A 27261-nucleotide genomic window follows, 5' to 3' on the forward strand; every position below is an offset into this window, starting at 1 on the left:
GGGAAGTTAAGGGCATCTGCCATTATCATATACCAAATTCTCTCTCTCTTCCCCCACTACCCTCACACATCCCTGCATTTTCTGTTCTCCTCCACGGGTCCATGTGTCTCTGTCTGTCCCTGTGTATCCATCACTTTAGTCACAATATATGTGTGAAGTGTGGGAGAACAAACATCCAACTTATTTTCATCAAAATTGTCTTGAAATTACTGGCTTAGTCTTCTACGTTTTAAAAACTGTTTGTCAGCTTCCACAAAAAAATTCTGTATTGATTGCATTCAATTTATTATACATATTAGAGAGGAACTGGCATCTTTGCAATATAGTCTTCCCATCCATTTATTTAAGTTCTCTTTCTATACCTCGTTAAAGATTTATTGTTTTCTGCAAAGGAAAAAAAAAATAAAGGTTTCCTTCTTTTTGTGTGTTTTTCCTAATTAACTTACAGGATATTTGGTGGGGGTTGGTTGGCTATTATGAAATAGATCTTTTTGTGTTGTTTTTAAAATTCTAACTTGGCTAATGTTGACATGTAGGAAAAGTGTTGATTTTTGGATGTTGATCTTGTTCCAGCCATCTAAAATGTTCTCATTTGTTATAATACTTAGTCATGAGTTTGTTCTAAACCTTGATGGAAATGCTTCTAAAGTTTTCATTATTAGGTCTGATAAGTCCTAAAAAATTAGAATCAATATCATTTAATAAGTAGAAAAAAAGGTTCCTTCTATTCCTAGTTTGTTTCAACTTGGTATAATGAATAACTGTGGGCTTTTTGGCATCTTTTAAGATGACCATATGGTTTTTCTCCTCAAATTTGTTAAGATAGTGTATTGGCATGAGAATCATGTTTGGCTGTCAGTAAGAGAGAGAAGACATTATGGCAGATTTAACAAGAGGAGAATTCACTTCTCTCACATGTACGAGAGTGACGCATTCCAGGGTTGGTAATGGCATCTCCAGAACCCCACAGACTCATCTCCTTCCACCCTAATAATCCCCACAACCAAGCACCCAAGATGGCTGCAGCAGCTCCAAGGCTCTAATTTGTCTCTTTATGTCTTTTTTTGTCTTTTGGACTCATTTGCTAATCTTTAATTTTAAGTTGTACATCTATGTTTATAAATGGTATTTGCCTTGGGTTTTTTTTTTCTATTGCCTCTTTTCTAGTTCAGACATCTGAGTCATTTTACCTTTATCTGTCAGTTAGGAATACATTCAGCTACAAGTAACCAGACATTTGACTTAACTGGCTTGAAAAAATAGATACTTAGATGAGAAGTATAATAAGAAGTCCAGGGGTGGACTGTCTATGGCTGGTGCAAGTGTTCCATGATACCATTGGAAATAGTTTCCTACTCCGCCCAGCTTTTGTTGGGTTTTGTCCTCCTGCATTACGTTTTATACTCCCAGAATGATGGGTGGACTTGCAGATGTTATTTCCTCACTCAAGGCAGAAAGAAGGGGAAAGACATCACGAGAAAGGACTATTCCATTTAACCCTGTCTCTTTCTATCAGGTAAACAAGTGCTTTCCTCTAAACCCAACCAGTTGGAAACCCAACCATTTCCATCAGGTAGACTGAATCGTCGTCCAGCATGGCACAGGCAGATTGGTGAATCACAGGTCGGGGAATAACGGGCTTTTACCAATTGCAGTTCATCCCCGGGTGCTAGGAATTTTGTCTGTCTTTTCTGAAATCCAGGGTCTCAACTGCTCCCTGATAAACCAAGATTCAGTCTGCAGTAGGTGCAAGGGTATGCAGTGGACAACATCTAAGAAGCTGGGCTAGCACCTGCCCATTGCCATCTAGGCTCTGGATGCCAATTTTTTGTATCTTCATTTATTTTCCTAAAGCATGTCATTCCTGTCAGTTCTGTCTTCTGAAACTCTCATCAGCCTCCCACTGGCCTCATAACATAGGTAAGCTACTCACCCTGGTAGCCCCCAGGGCTGGCCTTCACCTTCACTCCCAGCCTCTTGGCCACCGGCTCTCCTGGACACACTGGGGTATTTGTGCCTGGCCACCACCCATGTTGCTCATCCAGCCCAGAATGCCCTCTTTGCACTTTTCCTTAATCCTCCTCAAAAATTTATCTTACCTTCAGCTGTCTTCATCTGCCAGGCACAAAGAACTGTTCCTTTCTCATATTCTAATGGGTTTACTTGTAAGCAATATTAGAGTACTGATTGCAATCTAGGTGGAATTTTGGTTATTTTCATGTCTGCCCATCAGAATGGAGTATGAAGGTAGGTTTAGTGTTTTTAGTTTCCTTTTGTTCATTTATTCAGCATACTTATTATCTGGTATATTCCAGCTTGTGGTGATGTTAAGACAAATAAAACATGAACCCTGTCCTCCAGGGCAGCCTTCACAGAGAGAAGAAGGAGGCAAGTAGGTTGGGGTGACAGCTCAATGCGCAAAGTGTGCCCCACCACTTGTCACAATGACAATGGCAGGCCGGGAAAAGAGGCTGACCCATTAGGCTGTCTTTTCCTTGAAAATAAGGTGCCTTTACCCAGAAGAACTGATTTCATGATTGGAATTGATAGTAAAAGTAGCAACCTGATTTGTAAGTTTTTTGGATTTTTTTTAAACCCTTGTCGATGGCACATTGGTCTGATTCAGGCACATATTTTATGCCAGTGTAACAGCTAGATTTGTGAGCCTGAAGAATAAAAACATAAATCTTTCAAAGCAAAACGGCCTTGCAAGCATTCCAATGCTGAAGGTTTAGAATTGTCAGGCAAGTTCTGCTGCACATTTTCAGGGATGAGATAATCTCTGTGACACTGAGGTTCTCTTGTAAGGTGATCTTTTCAGGGTGTGGGCACATTACACTGTTGCAAGACTGTAGTTTTCTACAAGTCAGAACAAGTGGCACCATGTTTTGTGGCCTTACAAAGTTCACCTTCATATTTAAGTCTTTTCTTCAAAACTATTGATTATTATTCCTTGTGGATTCTTTAGGAATTGTCTATAAACTATCCCAAATTTAGAATGGTTGGACTTAGGATTTTCTAACTTTAGGATAGATTTCTTGGGAGGTTACTCCATCATAAGTCAAGGAGCATCTGGACTTAACGATGGTTTGACTTATTTCAACTTTAAGGTGGATTTATTGGGATATTAAATTCATTTTCAACTTATTATATTTTCAACTTAAGATAAGTTTATTGGTGTATAACCGCATCATAAATTGAGCATCTGTAGTTTTTATGAACAGTCTGTAACCCTTTTGGGATCATAAGCCCATGACTGTAATGACAGCTGTACGCTTGCTGTCATAGGAGGAACCCTGGAAGAATTCTATATGCCATTGATGAGTATATCATTTCAGTGCACACAGGAGAAATCTTCAGTAGGTCCTACACTTACTGCTATTCCCAAATATGTAAATTGTAGAAGAGACTTTTCTTCCATCTTTCCATACTGGGAAAAAACTATGAAAAGGTACAACTGAGTGAGTATCAACTAAGAAAATGTTTTGCTTCCAATCATGCATCTATGCACATAATATATTTCAAAGGCACCAGATGTTTTGACCTGACACCTTTTGAAGACACCCTGTTCCATTGTAAAGGGATGGTATTGTGTGATGGAATAATGGTGACTTTTGGATCAAAGTGAGTCTATGTGGGAATCCTTACTCTGCCACTGGGCACTCTGGGCTTTAGTAAAATGGAACAAAACCACTGTCCCTGTGGAATTGTTGCCTGTATGAGAGTTAACTCACCCTTAAAGCAGTAAGCACGATCAATGTAATTGTGGGCACTCAGCAAGTAACATTTATTTTCCTTAGTGAGATATATAGGGGATTTAGGCCCATGGGAAGAATCTTTTTAACTCCATTGAAATAAATTTGAAAACAAAGTTATGATGGATACATCTCTAGGAAAATATGACCTAACAAAATTAAACCATATAGAGATAGAAAGACTGGGCAGAGCAATTTCCATAGGAAAAAATTAGAGGAAGTTGTAAAAGAGCTCCCTGAAAAAGAAGGACCAGGAACAGATTGATTTGTGGGTCAAATCTGCCAACCTTCAGATATCAAATGGCCCTGGTGCTACTTAGGTTAATCCAGAGCATTGAAAAGAAAGTGAAACTGTCAATTTTGTTTTATATATATAATATTAACTATAAAGCCTGACAAAGATTATACGTAAAAGTAAAGACCATAGCTCAATCTAGTTTATTAATATGAAGAATTTTACAGAAAACCAAATGCCACATGTTCTTACTTAAAAGTGGGAGCTAAGCATTAAGTACACATGGACTCAACGAAAGGAACAATAGACACTGGGACCTACCTGAGGATGGAGGGTGGGAAGAGGATGAGGATAAAAATACTACCTAGCAGGTCCTATGCTTATTACCTGGGTGGCAAAATAATCTGTACACCAAACCCCTATGACATGCAGTTTACCTATATAACAAACCTGCACATGTCCCCCGAACCTAAAGTAAAAGTTAGAAAAAAATAAGTATTATGGGAGTTGTTTAAAAAAGAGTTTTAAATAAAAATTAGCAAAACCAAATCAAAAAGCACATAAAAAGAAACATCAATGAATGATTAAAGGAGATCTATTCCAGAAGCATGAGTTAGGTTCAGTATTAGGAAGCACATTAATATAATTCATCATATTAGTAGATTTTATGAAAAAAATAGTATGAAAGTCAATATCTATCCATAATAAAACCACTCAGTAGAAGAGGTTCATGGATACCTTTTAAACGTGTGTGTCACTACCCAACTTCAAACTATACTACAAGGCTACAGAAACCAAAACAGCATGGTACTGCTACAAAAAACAGACACATAGACCAGTGGAACAGAATAGAGATCTTGGAAATAAGATGACACATCTGCAACCATCTGATTTTTGACAAAAACAAGCAATGGGGAAAGGATTCCCTATTTAATAAATGATGCTGGGAAAACTGGCTAGCCATATGCAGAAAATTGAAACTGGATCCCTTCCTTACACCTTATACAAAAATTAACTCAAGATGGATTAAAGATTTAAATGTAAAACCCAAAACTATAAAAACCCTAGAAGAAAATCTAGGCAATGCCATTTAGGACATAGGCATGGGCAAAGATTTCATGACAAAAACATCAAAAGCAATTGCAATAAAAGCAAAGATTGGGATCTAATTAAACTGAAGAGCTTCTGCACAGCAAAAGAAGCTATTGTCAGAGTGAACAGACAGCCTACAGAATGGGAGATTTTTTTTTTTTTTTTTTTTTGAGACAGAGTCTCGCTCTGTCCCCCAGGCTGGAGTGCAGTGGCACGATCTCGGCTCACTGCAAGCTCCGCCTCCTGGGTTCATGCCATTCTCCTGTCTCAGCCTCCCGAGTAGCTGGGACTACAGGCACCCGCCACCATGCCTGGCTAATTTTTTTTGTATTTTTAGTAGAGACGGGGTTTCACCTTGTTAGCCAGGATAGTCTTGATCTCCTGACCTCATGATCCACCCACCTCGGCCTCCCAAAGTGCTGGGATTACAGGTGTGAGCCACCGCGCCCGGCCAGGAGAAGATTTTTATAATCTATCCATCTGACGAAGGTCTAATATCCAGAATCTACAAGGAACAAAGTTACAAGAAAGAAACAAACCCATTAAAAAGTGGGCAAAGGATATGAACAGACACTTCTCAAAAGAAGACATTTAGGTGGCTAACAAACATATGAAATAGAGCTCAACATCACTGGTCATTACAGAAATGCAAAGCAAAACTGCAATGAGATACCATCTCATGCTAGTCAGAATGACAATTATTAAAAAGTCAAGAAACAACAGATGCTGGTGAGGCTGTGGAGAAATAGGAATGCATTTACACTGTTAGTGGGAATATAAATTAGTTCAACCATTGTGGAAAACAGTGTGGCGATTCCTCAAAGACCTAGAACCAGAAATACCATTTGACCCAGCAATCCCATTACTGTATATACCCAAAGGAATAATAAATCATTCTGTTATAAAGATACATGCGTATGTGTGTTCATTTCAGCAGTATTCACAATAGCAAAGACATGGAATCAACCCAAAATGCCCATCAGTGATAGACTGGATAATATGGGATCTTCACGGCAGACGGGAAGCAGGACTAGATTGCAGCTCTGACTCAGATGGACACAGCAGCATTCCGAGGCTTGCATCGTGAATTTTTAGCTCCAGATCAACTACAAGAACAAACCAGCAATCCTGAGAGGACCACAGACCCTCTGAAGGAAGCAGACTGCTCCTGCAGGACCCAGGAAACACCTCAAATACTGTGAGTGCCCCACCTGCGGAAGTGGAAAAGGGAGATCCTGCTCTCCCGAACACACACCCCCAATGGAGAAACTGAAGGTCTGTTTGCAGGAGAAGTTTCCGACCTTAACTGGACCTAAGTCAGCTTAGAGAACTGAGTGAAATACAGGGGTAGAGGAAGCAGTGGGAAAGGCCCTGGGAGCTCCCTGGGTCCCCAAGCAGGCCATTCCTGCCTGGCACCACAGGGATCCTTTGGGAGGGAAGCCAGAGGAGGGGGGAAAAGCACCACAGGGAGAAGGAAGACTCCAGTTGAACTTTGTAACAATTTGAACTGGGTGAGAAGCCTCTTTGCCAGAACTCAGGGGAGGGTGCGAATCTGTCCGGCAGACTCTCCACAGGCAGGGGTAGAACCAAGCCCTTTTCTTTTCCAGCTGGGAAGCAGATCACCTGGGGCAAGTTCTCAGCTCTGCTCACCCACTGCCTGGAAACAGACTTGGGGCTGTTAGGGGAGGCACAGTGGGAGGAGACCGGCCCTTCGGACTGCATGGGAGCTGGGTGAGGCCTGTGACTGCCGGCTTTCCCTCACTTCCCTGGCAGCCTGCATGACTCAGCAGAGGCAACCATAATCCTCGTAGGTACACAACTCCATTGACCTGGGAACCTCACCCCCATCCCCCACAGCAGCCTTCGCAAGACGCACCCAAGGACAGTCTGAACTAAGACACATCCAACCCTGCCTCCACCTGATGGGTCTTCCCTATCCACCCTGGTAGCTGAAGACAAATGGCATGTAATCTTGGGAGTTCTAGGGCCCCACCCACCACTGGTTCTTCTCTATACTACCACAGCTGATGCTCCCTGAAAGTGCCACCTCCTGGCAGGTGGCCAACCAGCACAAAAATAGGATATTAAACCACCAAAGCTAAGAACCCTTGCAGAGTCCATTTGACCCCGCCACCAGCTCCAGGAGAACAAGTGCTGGTGTTCACAGCTAAGACACTCATAGATGGTTTACATCACAGGACTCTGTACAGACAATACCCAGTACCAGTCTGGAGGCAGGTAGACTTACTGGGTGGCTAGACCCAGAAGAGAGACAACAATCACTGCAGTTCGGCTGGCAGGAAGCCACAATTATAGGAAAAACAGGAGAGTACTACATCAAGGGAACATGCCATGAGACAAAAGAATCTGAACAACAACCTTCAGCCCTAGACCTTCCCTCTGACAGAGCTTACCCAAATGAGAAGAAACCAGAAAACCAACCCTGATAATATGACAAAACAAGGCTCTTTAACACCCCCCAAAAAATCACACTAGTTCACCAGCAATGGATCCAAACCAAGAAGAAATCCCTGATTTACCTGAAAAATAATTCAGGAGGTTAGTTATTAAGCTAATCAGGGAGGCACCAGAGAAAGGCAAAGCCCAATGTGAGGAAATCCAAAAAAGGATACAAGAAGTGAAGGGAGAAATATTCAGGGAAATAGCTTAAAGAAAAAACTATCAAAACTTCAGGAAACACTGGACACACTTATAGAAATGCAAAATGCTTTGGAAAGTCTCAGCAATAGAATTGAACAAGTATAAGAAGGAAATTCAGAGCTCGAAGACAGGTCTTTGAATTAACCCAATCCAACAAAGACAAAGAAAAAAGAATAAGAAAATATGAACAAAGCCTCCAAGAAGGCTGGGACTATGCTAAACAACCAAACCTAAGAATAATCAGTGTTCCTGAGGAATAAGATTTCTACAAGCCTGGAAAAATATATTTGGGGGGAATAATCTAGGAAAACTTCCCTGGCCTTGCCAGAGAACTAGACATTCAAATACAAGAAGCACAAAGAACACCTGGGAAATTCATCTCAAAAAGATCATCACTTAGACACATTGTCATCAGATTATCTGAAGTTCACATGAAGGAAAAATCTTAAGAGCTGTGAGACAGAAGCAGCAGGTAACCTATAAAGGAAAACCTGTCAGACTAACAGCAGATTTCTCAGCAGAAACCCTACAAGCTAGAAGGGATTGGGGCCCTATCTTCAGTATCCTCAAACAAAACCATTTTCAGCTAAGAATTTTGTATGCAGCAAAACTAAGCATCATGTATGATAGAAAGATACAGGCTTTCAGAAAATACAGAGAGAATTCACCACTACCAAGCCACCACTAGAAGAACTGCTAAAAGGAGCTCTAAATCTTGAAACAAATCCTAGAAACATATCAAAACAAAACTTTGTAAAGCATAAATCACATAGGACCTATAAAACAAAAATAGAAGTTAAAAAGCAAAAACAAAAAATGAAAAAACCAAGGTACACAGGCAGCAAATAGCACAATGAATTCAATGGTTCCTCACATCTCAATAATAACATTGAATGTAAATGGCCTAAATGCTCCACTTAAAATATACAGAACTGCAAAATAAATAAGAACTCACCAATGAACTATCTGCTGCCTTCAGGAGACTCACCTAACACATAAGGACTCACATAAACTTAAAGGGGTTGAAAAAGGCATTTAATGCAAATGGACACCAAAAGCAAGCAGCAGTAGCTATTCTTATATCAGACAAAACAAACTTTAAAGCAACAGCAGTTAAAAGAGACACAGAGGGACCATTATATAATGGTAAAAGGCCTTGCCAACAGGAAAATATCACAATCCTAAACATATATGCAACTAACACTGGAGCTCCCAAGTTTATACAACAATTACTAATAGACCTAAGAAATGAGATAGACAGCAACACAATAATGGTGGGGGACTTCAGTACTCCACTGACAGCACTAGACAGGTCATCAAGGTAGAAAGTCAAAGAAACAATGGATTTAAACTATACCTTGGAACAAATGTACTTAACAGATATGTACAGAACATCCAACAACCACGGAATACACATTCTATTTAACAGCACATGGACATTTCTCCAAGATAGACCATATGATAGGCCACAAAATGAGCCTCAGTAAATCTAAGAAAATTAAAGTATATCAAGCACTCTCTCAGACCACAGTGGAATCGAACTGGAAATCAATTCCTAAAGGAACCTTCAAAACCATGCAAATACATGGAAATTAAATAATCTGCTCCTGAATGATCACTGGGTCAAAAATGAAATCACGATGGAAATTCAAAAATTATTCAAACTCAATGACAATAATGACACAACCTATCAAACCTCTGGGGTACAGCAAAGGGGATACTAGGAGGAAAGTTCATAGCCCTAACTATCAAAAAGACTGAAAGGGCAGAAACTGACATTCTAAAGTCATACCTCAAGGAACTAGAGAAACAAGAACAAACCAAACCCAAACTCAGCAGAAGAGAGGAAATAACCAAGATCAGAGCAGAACTAAATGAAATTGAAACAAAAAAAATACAGAAGATAAATGAAACAAAAGCTGGTTTTTTGAAAAAATAAATAAAATTGATAGACCACTAGCAAGATTAACTAAGAAGAGAGAAAGTCTAAATAACCTCATTAAGAAACAAACGGGAGATACTACACCACAGAAATACAAAAGATGTGACACCACAGAAATACAAAGGATTATTCAAGGCTACTATGAACAACTTTACACACATAAACTAGAAAACCTAGAAGACATGGATAAATTCCTGGAAAAATACAGTCCTCCTAGCTTAAATCAGGAAGAATTAGATACCCTGAACAGACCAATAACAAGCAGTGTGATTGAAATCTTAATTTAAAAATTACCAACAAAAGAAGTCCAGGACCAGATGGATTCACAGCAGAATTCGACGCTATTCCACAAGACAGAGAAAGAAGAAAGCCTCCCTAATTCATTCTGTGAAGCCAGCCTTTCCCTCATACCAAAACCAGGAAAGGACATAACCAAAGAAGAAAACTACAGACTGATATCCCTATGCTGAACATAGATGCTAAAATCCTTAACAAAATACTGGCTAACAGAATCCAACAATATATCAAAAAATAATCCACCATGATCAAGTGGGTTTCGTACCAGGGACGAAAGGATGATTTAACATATGCAAGTCAATAAACGCAATATACCACACAAACAGAATTTAGAACAAAAATCATGTGATCCTCTCAATAGATGTAGAAAAAGCATTCAACAAAATCCAGCATCGCTTTATAATTAAAACTCTCAGCAAAATCGGCATACAAGGGACATACCTCAATGTAATAAAAGCCATCTGTGACAAACCCATAGCCAACATAATACTGAATGGGAAAAATTGAAAGCTTCCCTCTGAGAACTAGAACAAGACAAGGATGCCCACTCTCACCACTCCTCTTCAACATAGTACTGGAAGTCCTAACCACAGCAATCAGACAAGAGAAATAAAGGGCATCCAAATCGGTGAGGAGGAAGTCAAACTGTCACTGTTTGCTGATAATATAATTGTTTACCTTGAAAACCCTAAAGACTCCTCCAGAAAGCTCCTAGAACTGATGAAAGAATTCAGCAAAGTTTCTGGATATAAGATTAATGTATACAAATTGGTAGCTCTTCTATACACCAGGAAAGACCAAGCGGAGAATCAAATCAATAACTCAACCTTTTTTATAACAGCTGCAAAAATAAAATCAAATACTTAGGAGTATACCTAACCAAGGAGACGAAAGACCTCTACAAGGAAAACTACAGAACACTGGTGAAAGAAATCATAGATGACACAAACAATTGGAAACACATCCCATGCTCATGGATGGGTAGAATCAATATTAAGAAAATGACCATACTGCCAAAAGCAATCTACAAATTCAGTGCAATCAAAATACTACCACCATTCTTCACAGAATTAGAAACAACAATTCTAAAATTCATATGGAACCAAAAAAAGAGCCTGCATAGCCAAAGTAAGACTAAACAGAAAGAACAAATTTGGAGGCATCACACTACCTGATTTCAAACTATATTATAAGGCCATAGTCACCAAAACAGCGTGGTGGTATAAAAATAGGCACATAGAGCAATGGAAAACAATAGAGAACCCAGAAATACACCCAAATACTTACAGCCAACTGATCTTTGACAAAGCAAACAAAAACATAAAGTGGGGAAAGGACACCCTTTTGAACAAATGATGCTGGGATAATTGGCTAGCCACACGTAGGAGAATGAAACAGGATCCTCATCTCTCACCTTATACAAAAATCAACTCAAGAGGGATTAATGACTTATATCTAAGACCTGAAACTATAAAAATCCTAGAAGATAACATTGGAAAACGCCTTGTAGACATTGGCTTGGGCAAGGATTTCATGAGCAAGAACCCAAAAGCAAATGCAATAAAAACAAAGATAAATAGCTGGGACTTAATTAAACTAAAGAGCTCTTGCATGGTAAAAGGAACAGCCAGCAGAGTAAACAGACAACACACAGAGTGGGAGAAAATCTTCACAATTTGTACATCTGACAAAGGACTAATATCCAGAATCTACAACAAACTCAAATCAGCAAGAAAAAAAAAATCCCATCAAAAAGTGGGCTAAGGATATGAATAGACACTTCTAAAAAGAAGATATATAAATAGCCAACAAGCATATGAAAAAATGCTCAACATCTCCAATGATCAGGGAAATGGAAATCAAAACCACAATATGATACCACCTTACTCCTGCAAGAATGGCCATAATAAAAAAAAAAAAAATCAAACAGTAGATGTTGGCATGGATGTGGTGAACAGGGAGCACTTCTACACTGCTGGTGGGAATGTAAACTAGTGCAGCCACTATGGAAAACAGTGTGGAGACTCCTTAAAGAACTAAAAGTAGAGCTACCATTTGATCCAGCAATCCCACTACTTGATGTCTACCCAGAGGAAAAGAAATCATTATACGAAAAAGATACTCGCATACGCATATTTGTAGCAGCACAATTCACAATTGCAAAATTTTGGAACCAACCCAAATGCCATCAATCAATGAGTAGATAAACTATAGTATATTTATACAATGGAATACTAGTCGGCCATAAAAAGAAATGAATTAACATCATTTGAGTGACCTGGATGAGATTGGAGACTATTATTCTAAGTGAAGTAACTCAGGAATGGAAAACCAAACATCGTATGTTCTCACTGATACGTGGGAGCTAAGCTATGAGGACGCAAAGGCGTAAGAATGATACAATGGACTTTGGGGACTTGGGGGGAAGGATGGGAGGGGAGCAAAGTATGAAAGACTACAAATAGGGTTCTGTGTATACTGCTCAGGTGATGGGTGCACCAAAATCTCACAAATCGCCGCTAAAGAACTTACTCACGTAAGCAAGCACCACCTGTACCCCAATAACTTAGGGAAAAATAAATTTTTTTAAAGAAAATGTGGTGCACATATACCATGGAATACAATGCAGCCATAAAAAGGAAACAGATCATGTCCTTTGCAGGGACATGGTTGGAACTGACCATTATCCTCAGCAAACTAACATGGGAACAGAAAACCAAACACCACATGTTCTCACTTATAAGTAAGAGCTGAACAATGAGAACACATAGACACAGGGAGGGGAACAACACACACTGGGGCCTGTCGGGGGGTTGGGGGGCATGGTGAGCATCAGGATAAATAATGCATGCAGGGCTTAATACCCAGGTGATGGGTTGATAGGTGCAACAAACCACCATGACACACATTTACCTGTGTAACAAACCTGCACATCCTGCACATGTATCCTGGAACTTTAAATTAAATTTTTAAAAAATTGTGTGTGTGTGTGTGTGTGTGTGTGTGTGTGTGTGTGTGTGTTTAACCCAGTACCCAACACCCAGCATCTTTTTCAGTGCGGAAACACAAAACTTATTCTCACTAAAGTTAGGAGCAAAGCAAAGATGCCCATAACCTCACATAATATGTAATATTATATTGTATGCATTAATCAAGGAAATCAGACAGGATTTGGCAATAGAGAGATACTCCATCTAAAAAAAAAAGAGTTAACACAAACTATATTTGCATTTGATATGATTGTGTATCTGGAAAACTAAAAAAAACTATGGAAATTTGCTATAAATTGTAAGAACTTAGTAAAATAGCAAGATATAAATTTAGCACACAGAAATCAATAGCTTTGATTTGAGCAGGATAAATTGAAAGAGTAACTGTGTAATATGCTATCATTCCTGATTTTATTAATAACTAGGATTTGGTGTGGGAAGGAGGTTCATCTGTAAAAGAGATTAGGTTATGTAAAAACTCCTCTAAGTCTTCAGTTTGAATTGGAAATATTAGAATGAACTCAAAATTTATTTTTAAAACAAACATATTTCTTAGCCCTCCAAGAAGTCCTGTAAACAATGACTAAACCACTAGTTATGGGTACACCAAGCATCCAGATTGTGGTCTTGAAAAACCATTCTCAATAAAAAAGACTCATAGTTCTTTGGAGAAATGTTGAATTCTAGATCCGGAACAGTAAATGTAGAAAAGGGACCTGAAACATTTTGTCAAACAAGATATGTAGAAAAAACTCTATCAGCTACACTAGTGTGAAGGGAACTTGATTCAGGACTTAAGCATCAACAAAGACAACAACTGCTCTATATTGGATAGATTGAAATGCATAAAATATGTTTAAATCGACGAATGCAAAATATTTCAAAAAAAGAAGTAACAAATTGATCCCATTGAAGGAAGCTAGTGAACCAACTTGTCCAAGTAAAATGATCAATTAAATTAAAGCATCTGTCTTGCCTTTTCTATTAGATGTCTACCACTGGCTGACCAAATAGTAGATTAGTAGAAGTTTCCCTTTAAGAATTCCAGCTAATAAATAAAGAACGAATGAAAGAATTATGCTGCCAGTATATGTAACCCCTCTTGAATTGCTGGGTCTAGGCAATGACCATCAGTGGCTGCTACCATCACAGGCAGAGACAGATACTCAATGTCAGCTGATGGAAGAAGACAGCACCAAAATGTGCCCCAAATTGAATCTGAATCTGATCGAGTCTTATATCCCAGTGCTGATTTACATGAAATAGAGAGGACAGAGGAGCATGTGACATGGCACCATAGGAGCGATCAGTAAAAGCCAGATGATAGAAAACTCTAGAGAAAAATATATATATCAGATTTTTCAACAAACAGATGAAAAAAAACGGAGGCAAAATCTGTAGATTAAGAAAGACATATCAACCAATTACAATAAGAGATCTTACTTGACTTCTGATTCAAACAAACTGAAAAACTAAATATGTGAACTTACAACATTTGATATCATTGGAAATTTGCACACTGGATATTGCACTGAAGAATTATTGTTAATTTTTAGGTGGGATTATGGTACTGTGGTTATGTTTTAAAGAGTCTCTTAGAGAGAGATGGAAGTAGTCATAGATGAAATAACGTGTTATCTGGAATTTGCTTCAAAATTATGTGAGCAGGGGAAGGGTTGGAGATAGAGAAGAAGCATGGTTGGCGAAGAATTGATGATTGTCATGCCTGAGGGGTGGGTACATTGGCTTTAATATACTTTTCTGTCTACTTTTTTTTTTTTTGAGATGGAGTCTGGCTCTGTCACCCAGACTGGAGTGCAGTGGCGTGATCTCGGCTCACTGTAAGCTCCGCCTCCCGGGTTCACGCCATTCTCCTGCCTCTGCTTCCCGAGTAGCTGGAACTACAGGCGCCCACCACCGTGCCTGGCTAATTTTTTGTATTTTTAGTAGAGATGAGGTTTCACCCTGTTAGTCAAGATGGTCTCGATCTCCTGACCTCGTGATCCACCCGCCTCGGCCTCCCAAAGTGCTGGGATTACAAGCGTGAGCCACTGTGCTCTTTTATACATATTTAAATTTTTATTGGAAAAATAGTTTTAAAATATATACCATCAGGTAATTCTGTGTTCTCCTTGTTAGTTAGTCCAAAAATCTAAGCTCAAGAGTAGAGAGACTGGAATGTTGAGGTCCATTTACAATTTCTAGTGCCCCACTTTCTCCTGTTAGTTAAACTACTGTTTAACTTGTATTAAGAACTGTTGAAGAATTTGATATGTCATTGATGAGTATATCATTTCAATGCATATAAGACAAAACCCCAGTAGATCCTACACTTACTGCTATTCCCAAAGTTATACATTTTAGGAGAGACTTTTCTTCCATCTTTCCATACTAGGAGAAAATTATGAAAAAGTACAATGAGTGAGTGTCAACTAAGGAAATGTTTTTCTTCCAATCATGCGTCTATGCACATATTTTATTTTAAAGGCACCAGATGCTTTGAGAGCTGGCACAAGGCCCAGTCATGGCCCCTGAACAGAAGGCATGTCTCCCTCCCATTGAGCCCATTGGGTGTCCAGCCCGGGGCACCTGCTGGACAAGTGAAATGGACTCAAAGTCCACACATGTGCCTTCTCCGGGCCTCAGGTACAAGTGGTGGGTCCCAGCACTGCCCACTGTTGCTGCTGGAGCCTTCCTCAGTTCCTACAAGACAATGTGTTTGAGAGTATCAGCTTCAACAAGGGGAAAACTAAAGAGTGAAATGATCTGCAACAATGCGAAGAACTTCAATGTGCCCTACAGACATTCCTATAGCCACTTTTGTTTGATTTTCACACAGCCCTATCTGTCGCTGTCTGGCCAAACCTCTCTTCTTATTCCTCAGTAAGAAGTACTTCCCCTCTCCTCACCCAGGGCTTTTTTCATTGAATTTCCTGGAGAAATTGCTTCATCACAGTCCAAATTACTCTTAGACTCATCTTTATCTCTAGCTGGTGTTGTGGAGGTTATGTAAGTAATATACGTGGCCAAGCTTTGGAAATGATAATGTGCTCTACACATTTGAATGTTTGGCAGAGCCAACCTTCCCAGAACTCATGCCCCCGCACTGAAAGACACCGGGCTTTCTTAATTTTCATCTGAACCATGAAGATGCTCTGGAAGATGTGTTTCCCTAATGTGACATCCACAGAAGCCTTTGTCCCCTAGTGCATCATGCTTGCCCAAGGTCACAATGGCGTCTGGCAAGGGATGGGCCATGCAGGCTCTTGGAATGTTGACATCTGAGTTGAGACATCCAATTCATTTCACCACGGGAGCCCAGGCATCTGATCTTCTCACCAGGGTGGGCTTCCTCGCCAGGCCGGACAAGATGAACGCATGCCTGACCTTTTTTCATATTTAACCATTCTCCGCCTTAACAGGGATGTATAAATGTATGGGTAGTCAAGGGTGGATTCTCAATACCAGAACAGTACATTTGCCTATTGTTTTAATCTATGTCAATGGTAATAATAGTAATAGTGCATATTCTTTCAGTGTCATCTCACTGTATCCTTACTGCAATTCTAAGAGGCAGGGTTGTTCTCACCCTCATTGCTCAGATGTGACAACCAAGGCTTCAAGAAGTGAAGTGGCCTTTCCAGGGTTGCAGGGGCTTTGCACCCAGCCAGGCCATCAGCTCCCAAGCCTGTGCTCGACCCCAGATCTGTTCATCCACCCCTCTGTTCTCTTATCCCTGTGTTCAGTGTGCTGTATCGTCAAACAGATCTGATGAGGGCGAGCTCCCGCTCCCCACTCACTTGTGTGCCCCTGCCCGTGGCCCTCGCTGGCCCTCTCTGAGGTCAGTCTCTCTGGCTGTGATGGGTGTTCACTCGGCTGCCTCCCAACCACCTGCCTCCCAGGCAGCAGCTTTGAGCTCATGCCAGGGCCCGGCAGCCCTGCAGAGCCAGGGGCAAAGGAAAAATAGTCATGCCAACCTTGCCTTCACTTAAAAGGCTGATATTTTGTTCATCAAAGATATTTTTGCACTAACTTTTATTTTTGCAAATATAGCACTAAAATGTTGTTTATGTCGATTCCTGAGTGTTTTTGCACCCCCTTAGATTCTGCAGCAGTGGCAGGTGCCTCCTCGCCTCACCTTAGAGTTGGCCCTGCTGTGTGCCAGGCACTGTGAGCAGGAGGATAGAAAGGAGGATGAGGTAGATCCCAGCTCTCAGGCAGCTGGCCCTCTGTTGAGAGAGATGTTAAAAGCATTCACTACCCTGTTCGCCGCCCTGAGAGTGAAGAGTAACCTCCAGGCACTCACTCTTCCTGTACCTGTCCCCAGGGATCAGACCACAAGCCTCTACCGTCATCTCTCAGTCTCATTCTCCATCCACCCGTTTTATTGCCTTCAGGGTCCAGTTATAATATCTACAGACAAATATAATACAGCAGTGTTTTATTTGAGCTTCATTGAAACAGAAGTTTATTTTATTTATTTAGTTATTCATTGGAGATGGAATTTCGCTCTTGTTGCCCAGGCTGGAGTGCAATGGCGCGATCTCTGCTCACTGTAACCTCCGAGTCTTGGGTTCAAACAATTCTCCTGCCTCACCCTCCCAAGTAGCTGGGATTACAGGTACCTGCCGCCACACCTGGCTTTTCTTTTTTTTTTTTTTTTTTTTGTATTATTAGTAGAGACGGGGTTTCACCGTGTTGGCCAAGCTGCCCTCGAACTCCAGACCTCAGGTGATCTACCAGCCTTGGCCTCCCAAAGTGCTGGGATTACAGGTGTAAGCCACTGCACCTGGCCAAAACAGAAGTTAATGAAAAATGGATCCTGAGGTAGTTTGGGTCTTTATCCTGCTGCACCTCTGCCTTGCAATTTTACTCTCTCTGGTTGGACCAGTTCTTCCACTAAGTGTCTTCCAAATCCAGCAGTTGGTCTCTGAGACCTGTGTGTGTGTGTCTGTCTCTTTCTGCTTACTGGGGAGATCCTGGGGAGGCTCAGGGGGCTCATAGTTCCCACACAGTCCCTGCAGTCATGGCCTGAACAGATTAGCAGCTCCGTGAAGGTTGCTTAAGTGATCAATGAACACTGCAACCTCGGATATGGGAAAGAAGACGGAATTGAAGGCAGGGCCCCCACCAGTTTAACCCTCTGTGATTCCAAGCCAAGGCACTAGAGGTAGACCCCTTATTCCTGCCTTCAGCAAGCTGGTGGCAGCAGTTTTCTTGCTCAGTGGAGACCTGGGAAGGCAAGGGTGGTCTCAGGGTCCCTGTTGAGAGTTCATTCACTGGCTCATAATTAATGTTTGTTGAGCATGTACTATGGGACAGTACATTTTGTGCATGAATTCCTTAAAATTTCATAATAACTGTGAGATACGATTATTATTATAATTGTATTGATGAGGAAACTGAGGCACAGAGAGGTGATATAACATGCCTAAGGTCACACAAAGTGGTGGAACCATTTTGGCCCCAAGGGACTGATTCCAGGGCCAACCCTCTGTCCCCACAATGGCACTGCCTCTCCTAAGGCAAAGTCACCATGCATTGATGGGACACATTACTCTCTCCGGGGTGGCTGATGAGACCTTCAGAGACGTTCTGTCCAAGGGCTAGGATGCACAGAGGAGAGCAGGAATGCAGGGCCAGGGCACCGCCACCCAGAGCCTCATGCTGTTCAAAGCGGCTGAGTGAGTGCTTTAGACCACACAAGGCAGGTTGAGAGGCACAGTGCATGCTTGGGAGGATGGCACAGGGCAGTGGGTGAGGATGGCCCAGGTGGCTGGGGTCAAGTGTCCCCCTCAGCCCAGCCCCTCTCATATCATCATGGGACATGAATATGATGATGTGGTGATGGTGGCAGTGTGAGGTTTAAGAAATACATCTGGAAAGCCGGGTGCGGTGGCTCATGCCTGTAATCCCAGCATTCTGGGAGGCTGAGGTGAGTGGATCACAAGGTCAGGAGATCGAGACCATCCTGGCTAACATGGTAAAACCCTGTCTCTACTAAAAATACAAAAAAAAAAAAATTAGCTGGGCATGGTGGCGGGCGCCTGTAGTCCCAGCTACTTGGGAGGCTGAGGCAGGAGAATGGCATGAACCCAGGAGGCGGAGCTTCCAGTGAGCCAAGATCGTGCCACTGCATTCCAGCCTGGGCGACAGAGCGAGACTCTGTCTCAAAAAAAAAAAGAAAAAAAAGAAAAAGAAACAGCTCTGTGCTGTGCAAGTGATCCTCACTGAAATAGATGTGCTTAGTAAAACGAGGAAAGCTGAGACAGCCCCTGGCCAGGCCTGGGCATGGGAGATGGTGGTCAGCTGGCAAGCAGGGACCTGTAGGGCCCCGGAAGACAGAGTACATGCCTCAGGCAATTGGCCAAGGCCAAGATCCAGCCTCCTGTGACAAAAAGCCAAGCCTTCGGCCTCAGTCTGAGGGTGAGGAGATCACATGCCCTTGTTCTCTGATCTGTCCCCCAGGTGGCAGTGACGAAAGAAGAGACTCTCCCGGCCGAGGCCCCAGTGCATGGAGAGAAGGAAGAGATCAATTTCCTGATTGGTACCGTATACATCAGGTCAAATAATTTTCTTATTTTCTAGCCACATCAACTAAAAATTATACCCAATAGGAGCTGCGTGCAAGATGGGGTGGTCACAGTGAATGTCCCTGAGGGTACAGACCTCCCTGCCTGAGACCCTCGGTCCTCAGGGTCTTGCACGTTAGGTGAGCTCATTTCCTGCATTCCTACAGAAAATCAGGAGGGCTCAGAGAGGTGAAGCCCATGTCACAGCTGGACAGGGGCAGGGCCAGGGTCAAATCAGGCTATGTGCCTGGCTCTAAAGCATGGGCCACTGACACAGGACCTACTCCACCAAGCAGTCACCCGTCCCAGTGGGTTACTGAGAAGGAAAGAACAGAGGACAGTCATCAATAGTATGGGATTCAAACTCACCCCACAACATGTAAAATTAATTACATACTTACTAGCATAATTTTTCCATTGCCTGTAATGGGGTCTGCAAGTTGTTTCCATAAAGTTCCAGGAAGTACATCTTTTCAGTTTTGTGGGCCTTAAGGGTCTCTGTTTTAACTACTCAGCCAGGTGCAAAAGCAGCCACAGATGCTATGCAAATGAGTGGGTATGGCTGTGTTCCCATAAAACTTCATTTAAAAAAACGGGTGGCAGACCACATGTGGCCCATGGTCTATAACTTGCAGACCTCTTATCTACACAAACACAAGGATGCATTTGCACTCCACCGGCAAAGATTGAGCACCCACTGGGGGCCCCAGCACCATTCACTAGTGTTAGTCACTCTCACTTGCAATGTCACAGTTGCTTTTCCCCAGCAATCAGCTGCTACAGTCAGCCTGGGTCAAGCTGCCGCACATCTGTTCTATTTCTCTGGCTGGGATCATGCTGCCTGGGAAATCTGACATTCTTCAGAATGTTGTTGGATTGATGGCAGCTCTTAGAGAGATGGTAGATAGTTCAGTAGCCATCTTCAGCAAGTGTGGTATTTCAGTCAGCTGTGGATTAACCTTGGCTATTAGTCTTTCCTAATAGCCAAGTAAGGGGTGAGAGCTGAGGGGGTAGGATGGCACACTGATAAAGGCATAATTGGAATAGAGTGGGTAACATTCATCACATTGTGGAAGTATTACAAGTCTATACAATTTGGAAGAGGATTAGAAATCTAGCAAATCCAATTGAACTTTTCTAGGTATACTTAGGTGTTTGAAATTTTAAAATAGTCTTTTTTCCTCATCACTTATTGGAATTAATAAAATGTAAGTTCAGGAGCACTGGAGATAGTGATGACCCCTTGCCTTAGTCTATCTGGGCTGCTATGTCAAAATACAGTAGCTTGGGAGGCTTATGAACAACAGAAATGTATTCCACACAGTACTAAAGGCTGGGAAGTCAAAGATCAGGGAACCAGCAGATTTGGTGTCTAGTGAGGGCCCATTTCCTGCTTCATAGGTGGCACTGTCTTTCTCCATCACCTTGGAGATTAGGTATCAACATATGAATTTGGGGAGGGAACACAAATATTCAGCTCATAATACCCCTTCTCTCACATGGCATGTACAGAGGGATGATATTTTAGTTCACATTCTATAATATAATGTCTTGCATGAAGAATCAGGCAGTTGGACCAAACCAATTCTAAAAAATATGACAGCAGGTGGAAATGGCTCCACCGTCAAGGGTTCGCTCGCTCGGGTCTCTGCATGTAGTTGTCACTCGCAGCTCCATTTCCATCACGTGGTAAAATGCCCTTTCTCTTCTTTCCTGCAGATGGATGGTTTCTAGTGTGCTTCCAAACCCCACCTCGGCTGAGTGTTGGGCAGCACTTCTACATGATCCTATGACTCTTGATATGGACGCAGTCCTGTCAGACTTTGTTCGGTCCACGGGGGCAGAACCTGGTCTGGCCAGAGACCTGCTGGAAGGTAAGCCCACCTCCTTGTCCCCCACACCACCATTCTGGACATAACCACCTTCCAAATAAGAAGATTTCCAATACCTGACAACAGTGGTACTTGGACAGTATTTGGACTCTCAAAAGTGAAAGTGTTGGTGATGAAATTATTTTTGTTATTCTTATTTTTGTTTGGGTTATGAAATAGATCACACAACTCTTGACAGTAAAATAGCATGAAGCACTAGGTGGGCTTTGCGTTACTTCTTACCGATGTTGAGTCAAAATTTTATCACTAATTATTATATTTAAGAAAATATATTCAATGGGGCAGAAATTATAAAACATTCAAGAAAATACTTTTATGGGAGGCCTTAGTTTCATATCTCTGTGTTAGTGGAGACGAAAATACTCTAGGCCAGGGTTTTTGGTGGAAAAAGCACCTACTCTCCAGGAAAGTCACTGGGAGTAATTCACAAGCAAGAAGACAGCCTTCATCCTCCAGCTTTTCACGTAGATACCATTTGCTGCGTGAGAAATGTGCATCCTCCGTATGTATGATGTTTTCATATATGTATTCAGCCATAACCATAGTGAACTAAAATGAAAGTTTAGTTTCTGTGTCTCTAAAATGGATTTACCTTTTTTTTTTCGATGGTGGCAGTGGTATGTGAAGGTGGGAAGGACCAGTTACAACTTCTCAGGACAGTCAGCTGTGTGAGAGGAGAGAACTTTGTAATGTTTACTCTTTACTTCAAATGTATAAACTGCAATTTGTGGAGTTAGTAAACACTTGGTCAAGAATTGTAAGTCACACTGATTCTTTAAGTCACTTAGGGAAAATAAGAATTATTGTACATTTGCAGAAGTGGAGAGAACTGTTCAATCAAATTGAAAATTAAGAACCACCTACTGGAGGATTATCAAAAAATGGCGATGGCAAAAGCATAGTTTTTAAATTTTCCCCAACCTATTAGAATTTCAAACCAACTCCAAGTTTAGAATAAAATATGCTGAGAGTTTTGCGATGTATGGAAATCAAAATATGATTCTCCCTTCCTGCTATTTATATTCTATAATGTCTCCCTGTCAGTTTCCATCATTTTTGTTAAGTGGGTAGCAGAGTGGAGAAGCAGGCTTGGAATAAGGTCGGCAGTGAAATCTTGAGCTCGAGTTCAGATTCAGCCACTTATCAACTATGAGATATAGGACAAATTATTTTACTTCCCTTACCCTCATATTTTTTCTACGTTGAGTTTAACCCACCTTACAAGGTGACTGTGAATATTAGAAGTTGTGATATAAAATGTGTGGTAAAGAAGCAGCATGTAGCAGATGCTCAAAAAAGTATAGAAGACCATGCTTGTGGTGGCCATTATTGTAATTAGTACTAACATCAGTATTAATGTCTAGACAGCCTTAAATAGGAAGCAAGAGTTGTCATCTCTTTATTTTTTTACTTATATTTTTCACATTAAGATACAGAAAAATTGAGTTTTTTATGTCTAGTTCTATGAACTTTAACACATGTATGGATTTGTGTTATTACTACCACATGCAGGACACAGAAGCACTTCATCCCCTCCAGATTCTCTGTCCTGATGTGTTTTATAATCAAACCCTCCCCTACCCCAACCACTGGCAATCAGTGCTCTGTTTTCTATCACTAGTTTTGTCTCTTTGCAAGAATGTCGGATAAATGTCCTACAGAGCCTAATCTTTTGAAACTGGCTCCTTTTCATGCAGGGAGATCATTTTGAGATTCATCAAGTCATGTGTCAGTAGCCGGTTCCTTTTTGTTGCTGAGTAGTATTCCATTCTGCAGGTACACCACAATTTATCCACTCATCTGTCCAGGGGCATTTCAGTTGTTTTCCATTTTTGGCAGTTACGACTAGAGCTTCTAGAAACATTTAAGAACAGGATTTTGTGAATATAGTTTTAATTTTTCTTTGTGTGTTTGTTTGTTTGTTTGTTTTTTTTCTAGTGAGACAGAGTCTCACTCTAGCCCAGGCTGGAGTGCAGTGGCGCCATCGCAGCTCATTGCAGCCTCTGCCTCCTGGGTCCCAGTTCAAGCAATTTTCCTGCCTCAGTCTCCTGAGTAGCTGGGATTACAGCCACGCACCACCATGCCCAGCTAATTTTTGTATTTTTAGTAGAGACGGGATTTCACCATATTGGCCAGGCTGGTCTTGAACTCCTGACCTCGTGATCTGCCCGCCTCAGCCTCCCAAAGTGCTGGGATTATAGGTGTGAGCCACCGTGCCTGGCCTAGTTTTAATTTTTCTAGGCTAAATACATGTTGTTAACCTTGTAAGAAACTGCCAACCTGTTTTCCAGAGTGCTGCACCATTTTGCATTCCTACCAGCAGTGTCTGAGAGCTCCAGCTGCCCCACATCCTTGTCAACACTTGGTATTTCTTCCTTTTTTGTTTTTTCATGTTAACCATTTGATAGCTGTGTGATGGTATTTCTTCATGGTTTTAATTTTCATTTTCCTAATAACTAATGACGTTGAAAATTTTCATGCTATTTATTTTCCATCTTTTTATTCTCTTTCGTGAAATGTCTGTTTGGGCTTTTTGCCTATGTCTAAATTGAGTTGTTTACTTGAGTTTTAAGAGTTCTTTACATATTTTGGGTATAAATCCTTTGTTCAGATATGTGATTTGTGAATATCTTCTCCCAATCTGTGCTTGACTTTTCAGTCTCTTAACAGGGCCTTTTACAGAGCACAGTTTTAAATTCTGATGCAGTCCAACTGACTTTTTTCTGGTATGGATCATGCTTTGAGTGACGTGTCTGAGAAATTTTGCATAACTCCAGGTCATGAAGATTTTCTTGTAGTTGGTCTTTTAAAAGTTTTATACTTTCATGTTTTACATTTAGATCTACGATCCATTTGAGATGATTTTTGTATAATATGTGAGATTCAGGTCCAGATTCAGTTTTATGCATATGGATATCCAGTTGTTTCAACATCATTTATTGAAAATATATTCCTTCTTTCATGGAAATTGAATTGCTTTTGCAATTTGACAAAAAGCCAACTGAGGGTATTTGTAAGGAATATAGTTCTGGACAGTGGTTCTGTTCCATTGATCATTATGTCTGTTCTTTTATCAACACTGTGCCATATTGATTTCTATAGCCTTGTAATGAGTCTTAAAATCAGGTAGTGTGATTTTTCTAAATTTATTCTTCTTTTTCTAAAGTGTTTCAGCTATTTTTTTTTTTTTGCCTTTCCATGTGAACTTTAGGATCTGCTTACCTCTATCTAAACTGTTTTGCTGAGATTTTGACTACAATTTTAGTAAATCTACAACTCAATCCTATGTTATGTCTTTCAGTCCATGAAGGAGTGCCATAATTTCCATTTGCTTGGGCCTCCGTTCGGTTCTTTCATCAACATTTTATGGTTTTTGGCATATAGATCCTATACATGTTTTGCTATATGTGTATTGGGGGGTGGGGTTGTAAGCTGTTGTACATGGTATTTTTTATTTCAGTTTCTACTTGTTCATTGGTAATACACAGAAATATAATTGATTTTTGTGTGTTCTTGTATCCTGCAATCTTGCTAAAGCTGAACTCAGTTCTAGGAGGGCTGTGTGTGTGTGTGTGTGTGCGCGTGCGTGTGTGTGTGTTTGTGTGTTCCTTGGGATTGTCTACATAGGTGATCATGTTGTCTCTGAGGAAGGACAGTTTTATTTCTTCTTTTCCAGTCTCTAGGCCTTTCTGGTTTTCTTGTCTTATTTCACTGACGAGGACTATTCAAAAGGTTAAATAGCGGTGTTAAAAAAGAAGATCCTTGTGTTGTTCTTATCTCTGAGCAAAAGCAGTATTTCACCATTAAGTAGGATGCTGGTTATAGGTTTTAGTAGATGGTCTTTATCAGGTGAAGAAAATTTCTTTCTATTCCAAGTTTGCTGAGAGTTTTATAATAAATAGATATTGAATTTTTATAACGAAGATCAAGTGGGTTTTTTGCTTTAAACTGTTGCTATTCTAGATTAAACTGATTGCCTTCTAGTGGTAAGCCAGACTTTCAGCTATTTCTTTCCATGTTTCTATGTTCTGCCATTTTTTTCTTTCCTTCTGGGACTCAGATGATAGGAAGCTCGGCCCTTTCGTTATTACCTAAGGTCTCTATGGTTCTGTTCAAGTTGTTCAAACTTTGTCTGTTGTTCAGATTCAGTCATTTCTATTAATTTATTTATAAACTGACTGACTACTTCCTCCATCATCTTCATTCCATTAGTGAGCCCATCCAGTGTGTTTTCTATTTTCGTAGTTGATTTTTTTCATTTCTAATATTTCCACTTAGTTCTTCTTCATATCTTCTATTTCTTTGCAAAACTTTCTGTATTTTTTAACAGTACCCTCCTTTACTTGTACAATATTTTTAACAACTGCTTGAAAATCTTTGTCAAATAATTCCAGTATCTGTTTCATCTCAGAGTAGCTGTTGGCTTTTTGTATGCCGAGTATGCTTTCAGTATGCTGAATTGTATCCTAGACATTTTAAATACTATGTTTTGAGATTCTGGTTATTGTTAAAATCTTACAGCGAATATTATTAACTTTATTTTAGAAGATAATCACCCCAAATGGGTTCAGACCACAAATTCCAAGTTCCTGCAGGACTTGTGTGGATTGTGGTTGCTGTGAAAGTCTTTGAGATGTGGCTCTATCTCACACAAGCGCCACCTAGTGGCCAGCCTGGGACTCTGGTGGTAGTCTATCCCATATTTCAGCACTCAAAAGTCTGTGTCACCGTGTAGGGTCAGATCCATACGTGTAGAGCTCAAGGGTAAGTCCAAGAGTTCATGAGCAACTTTCAGGGGTTGCTCTCCCGAAGCCCTTCCTCATTGTAACCTGCCCAGTAGTGTCTGGGTCCCTGGGCTCTACCTTTTCAGCCCTCCAGCCAGCTTGGGTGGTTGAGGCTTGATTTACCCTACTCTTTGGTGCACTTGACTGAACCACGTCAGAGCTAAGCAGCGAGAAGCCAGAGAGAAAAAGCATGAAGGTTTTCCCCACCCTCTGGGGACCTCAGACTCTCTGGTTGGAAAGGAAGTTTGCCTGGCCTGATGACTTTAATTATCTGCCATTTCTCACTAAGGCCACAACATTTCTTGAGGTCTGGGGCACAGAGAAGAAAAAATTTTAGAAGAAAAAGAAAAAAAAGGATAAATTAGAGATTTCCAGACTTTCTCAGAATGGTAGAGACCCCTTTCCTGCTTCTGTACCCGAGTTGCTGGGCTTTTCCTGGAATTAGTGCCCACTCTGGGTTAGGAGCTGCATTGACTCCACACTGGGGAGACTAGAGGTAGGGAAGTGTCTCGCTGACCTCCTCCAGCTCTGTGGCACTTCTGATTGTGGTCTCCTTTCTGCATCGGCACTTCCAACTGTGATCCACCTTCCTGAGCCCAGTCGCTGCTGCCTGCATGCTGTCCAGGGGTCCCGGCTGCACCCAGTGGGACAGAGGGTGCCAGTGATGAGTGTTCACTCACTTCATCCACTGCTGGGTCCTGCCCTTGGCTTTCACAGGTAAGAGGACTGTGGTTCCATTGTGTATGGTGGATTATTTAAGGTGTCAAAGTTATTTGGGTGAAGATTTCTCTAAAGCCAGTGTTTCAAAGAATGAAATATTTTTGTTGTAAGTCCTCAGAAAGATCTGTATTGGGAGGATGTCAATAATGTAGGAATTTAGAGGGGAGATGTCTAAAGGGAAATAAATCCTTATGGTGGCAGAAGCTGAGTGGAAGGTACATGGTCCTCATTTGTAACTTCTTGTATTTTTATTTATTTCAAAATAAAAAGTTTAAAAACGCTGCAGTGATGGGAATCACAGTACAGCAGAGGGAGGCCAAT

At 41.0% G+C, this 27261-nt stretch overlaps 1 protein-coding gene across 1 annotated transcript in view; it reads left to right on the forward strand.

Moving 5' to 3' along the window:
- OTUD7A (OTU deubiquitinase 7A) overlaps positions 1–27261 on the forward strand; it is a 392070-nt gene that overhangs the window by 197178 nt on the left and 167631 nt on the right. Inside the window, exons 5-6 of the mRNA XM_032175334.2 lie at positions 19441–19535; positions 21264–21418. Coding sequence (XP_032031225.1) covers positions 21268–21418 — 151 coding nt within the window. The 5' untranslated portion in view covers positions 19441–19535; positions 21264–21267. The remainder of the gene's footprint in view (positions 1–19440; positions 19536–21263; positions 21419–27261) is intronic.

The sequence above is a fragment of the Hylobates moloch genome, unplaced genomic scaffold, assembly GCF_009828535.3.
Source record: "Hylobates moloch isolate HMO894 unplaced genomic scaffold, HMol_V3 SCAFFOLD_14, whole genome shotgun sequence".
NCBI lineage: Eukaryota > Metazoa > Chordata > Mammalia > Primates > Hylobatidae > Hylobates > Hylobates moloch.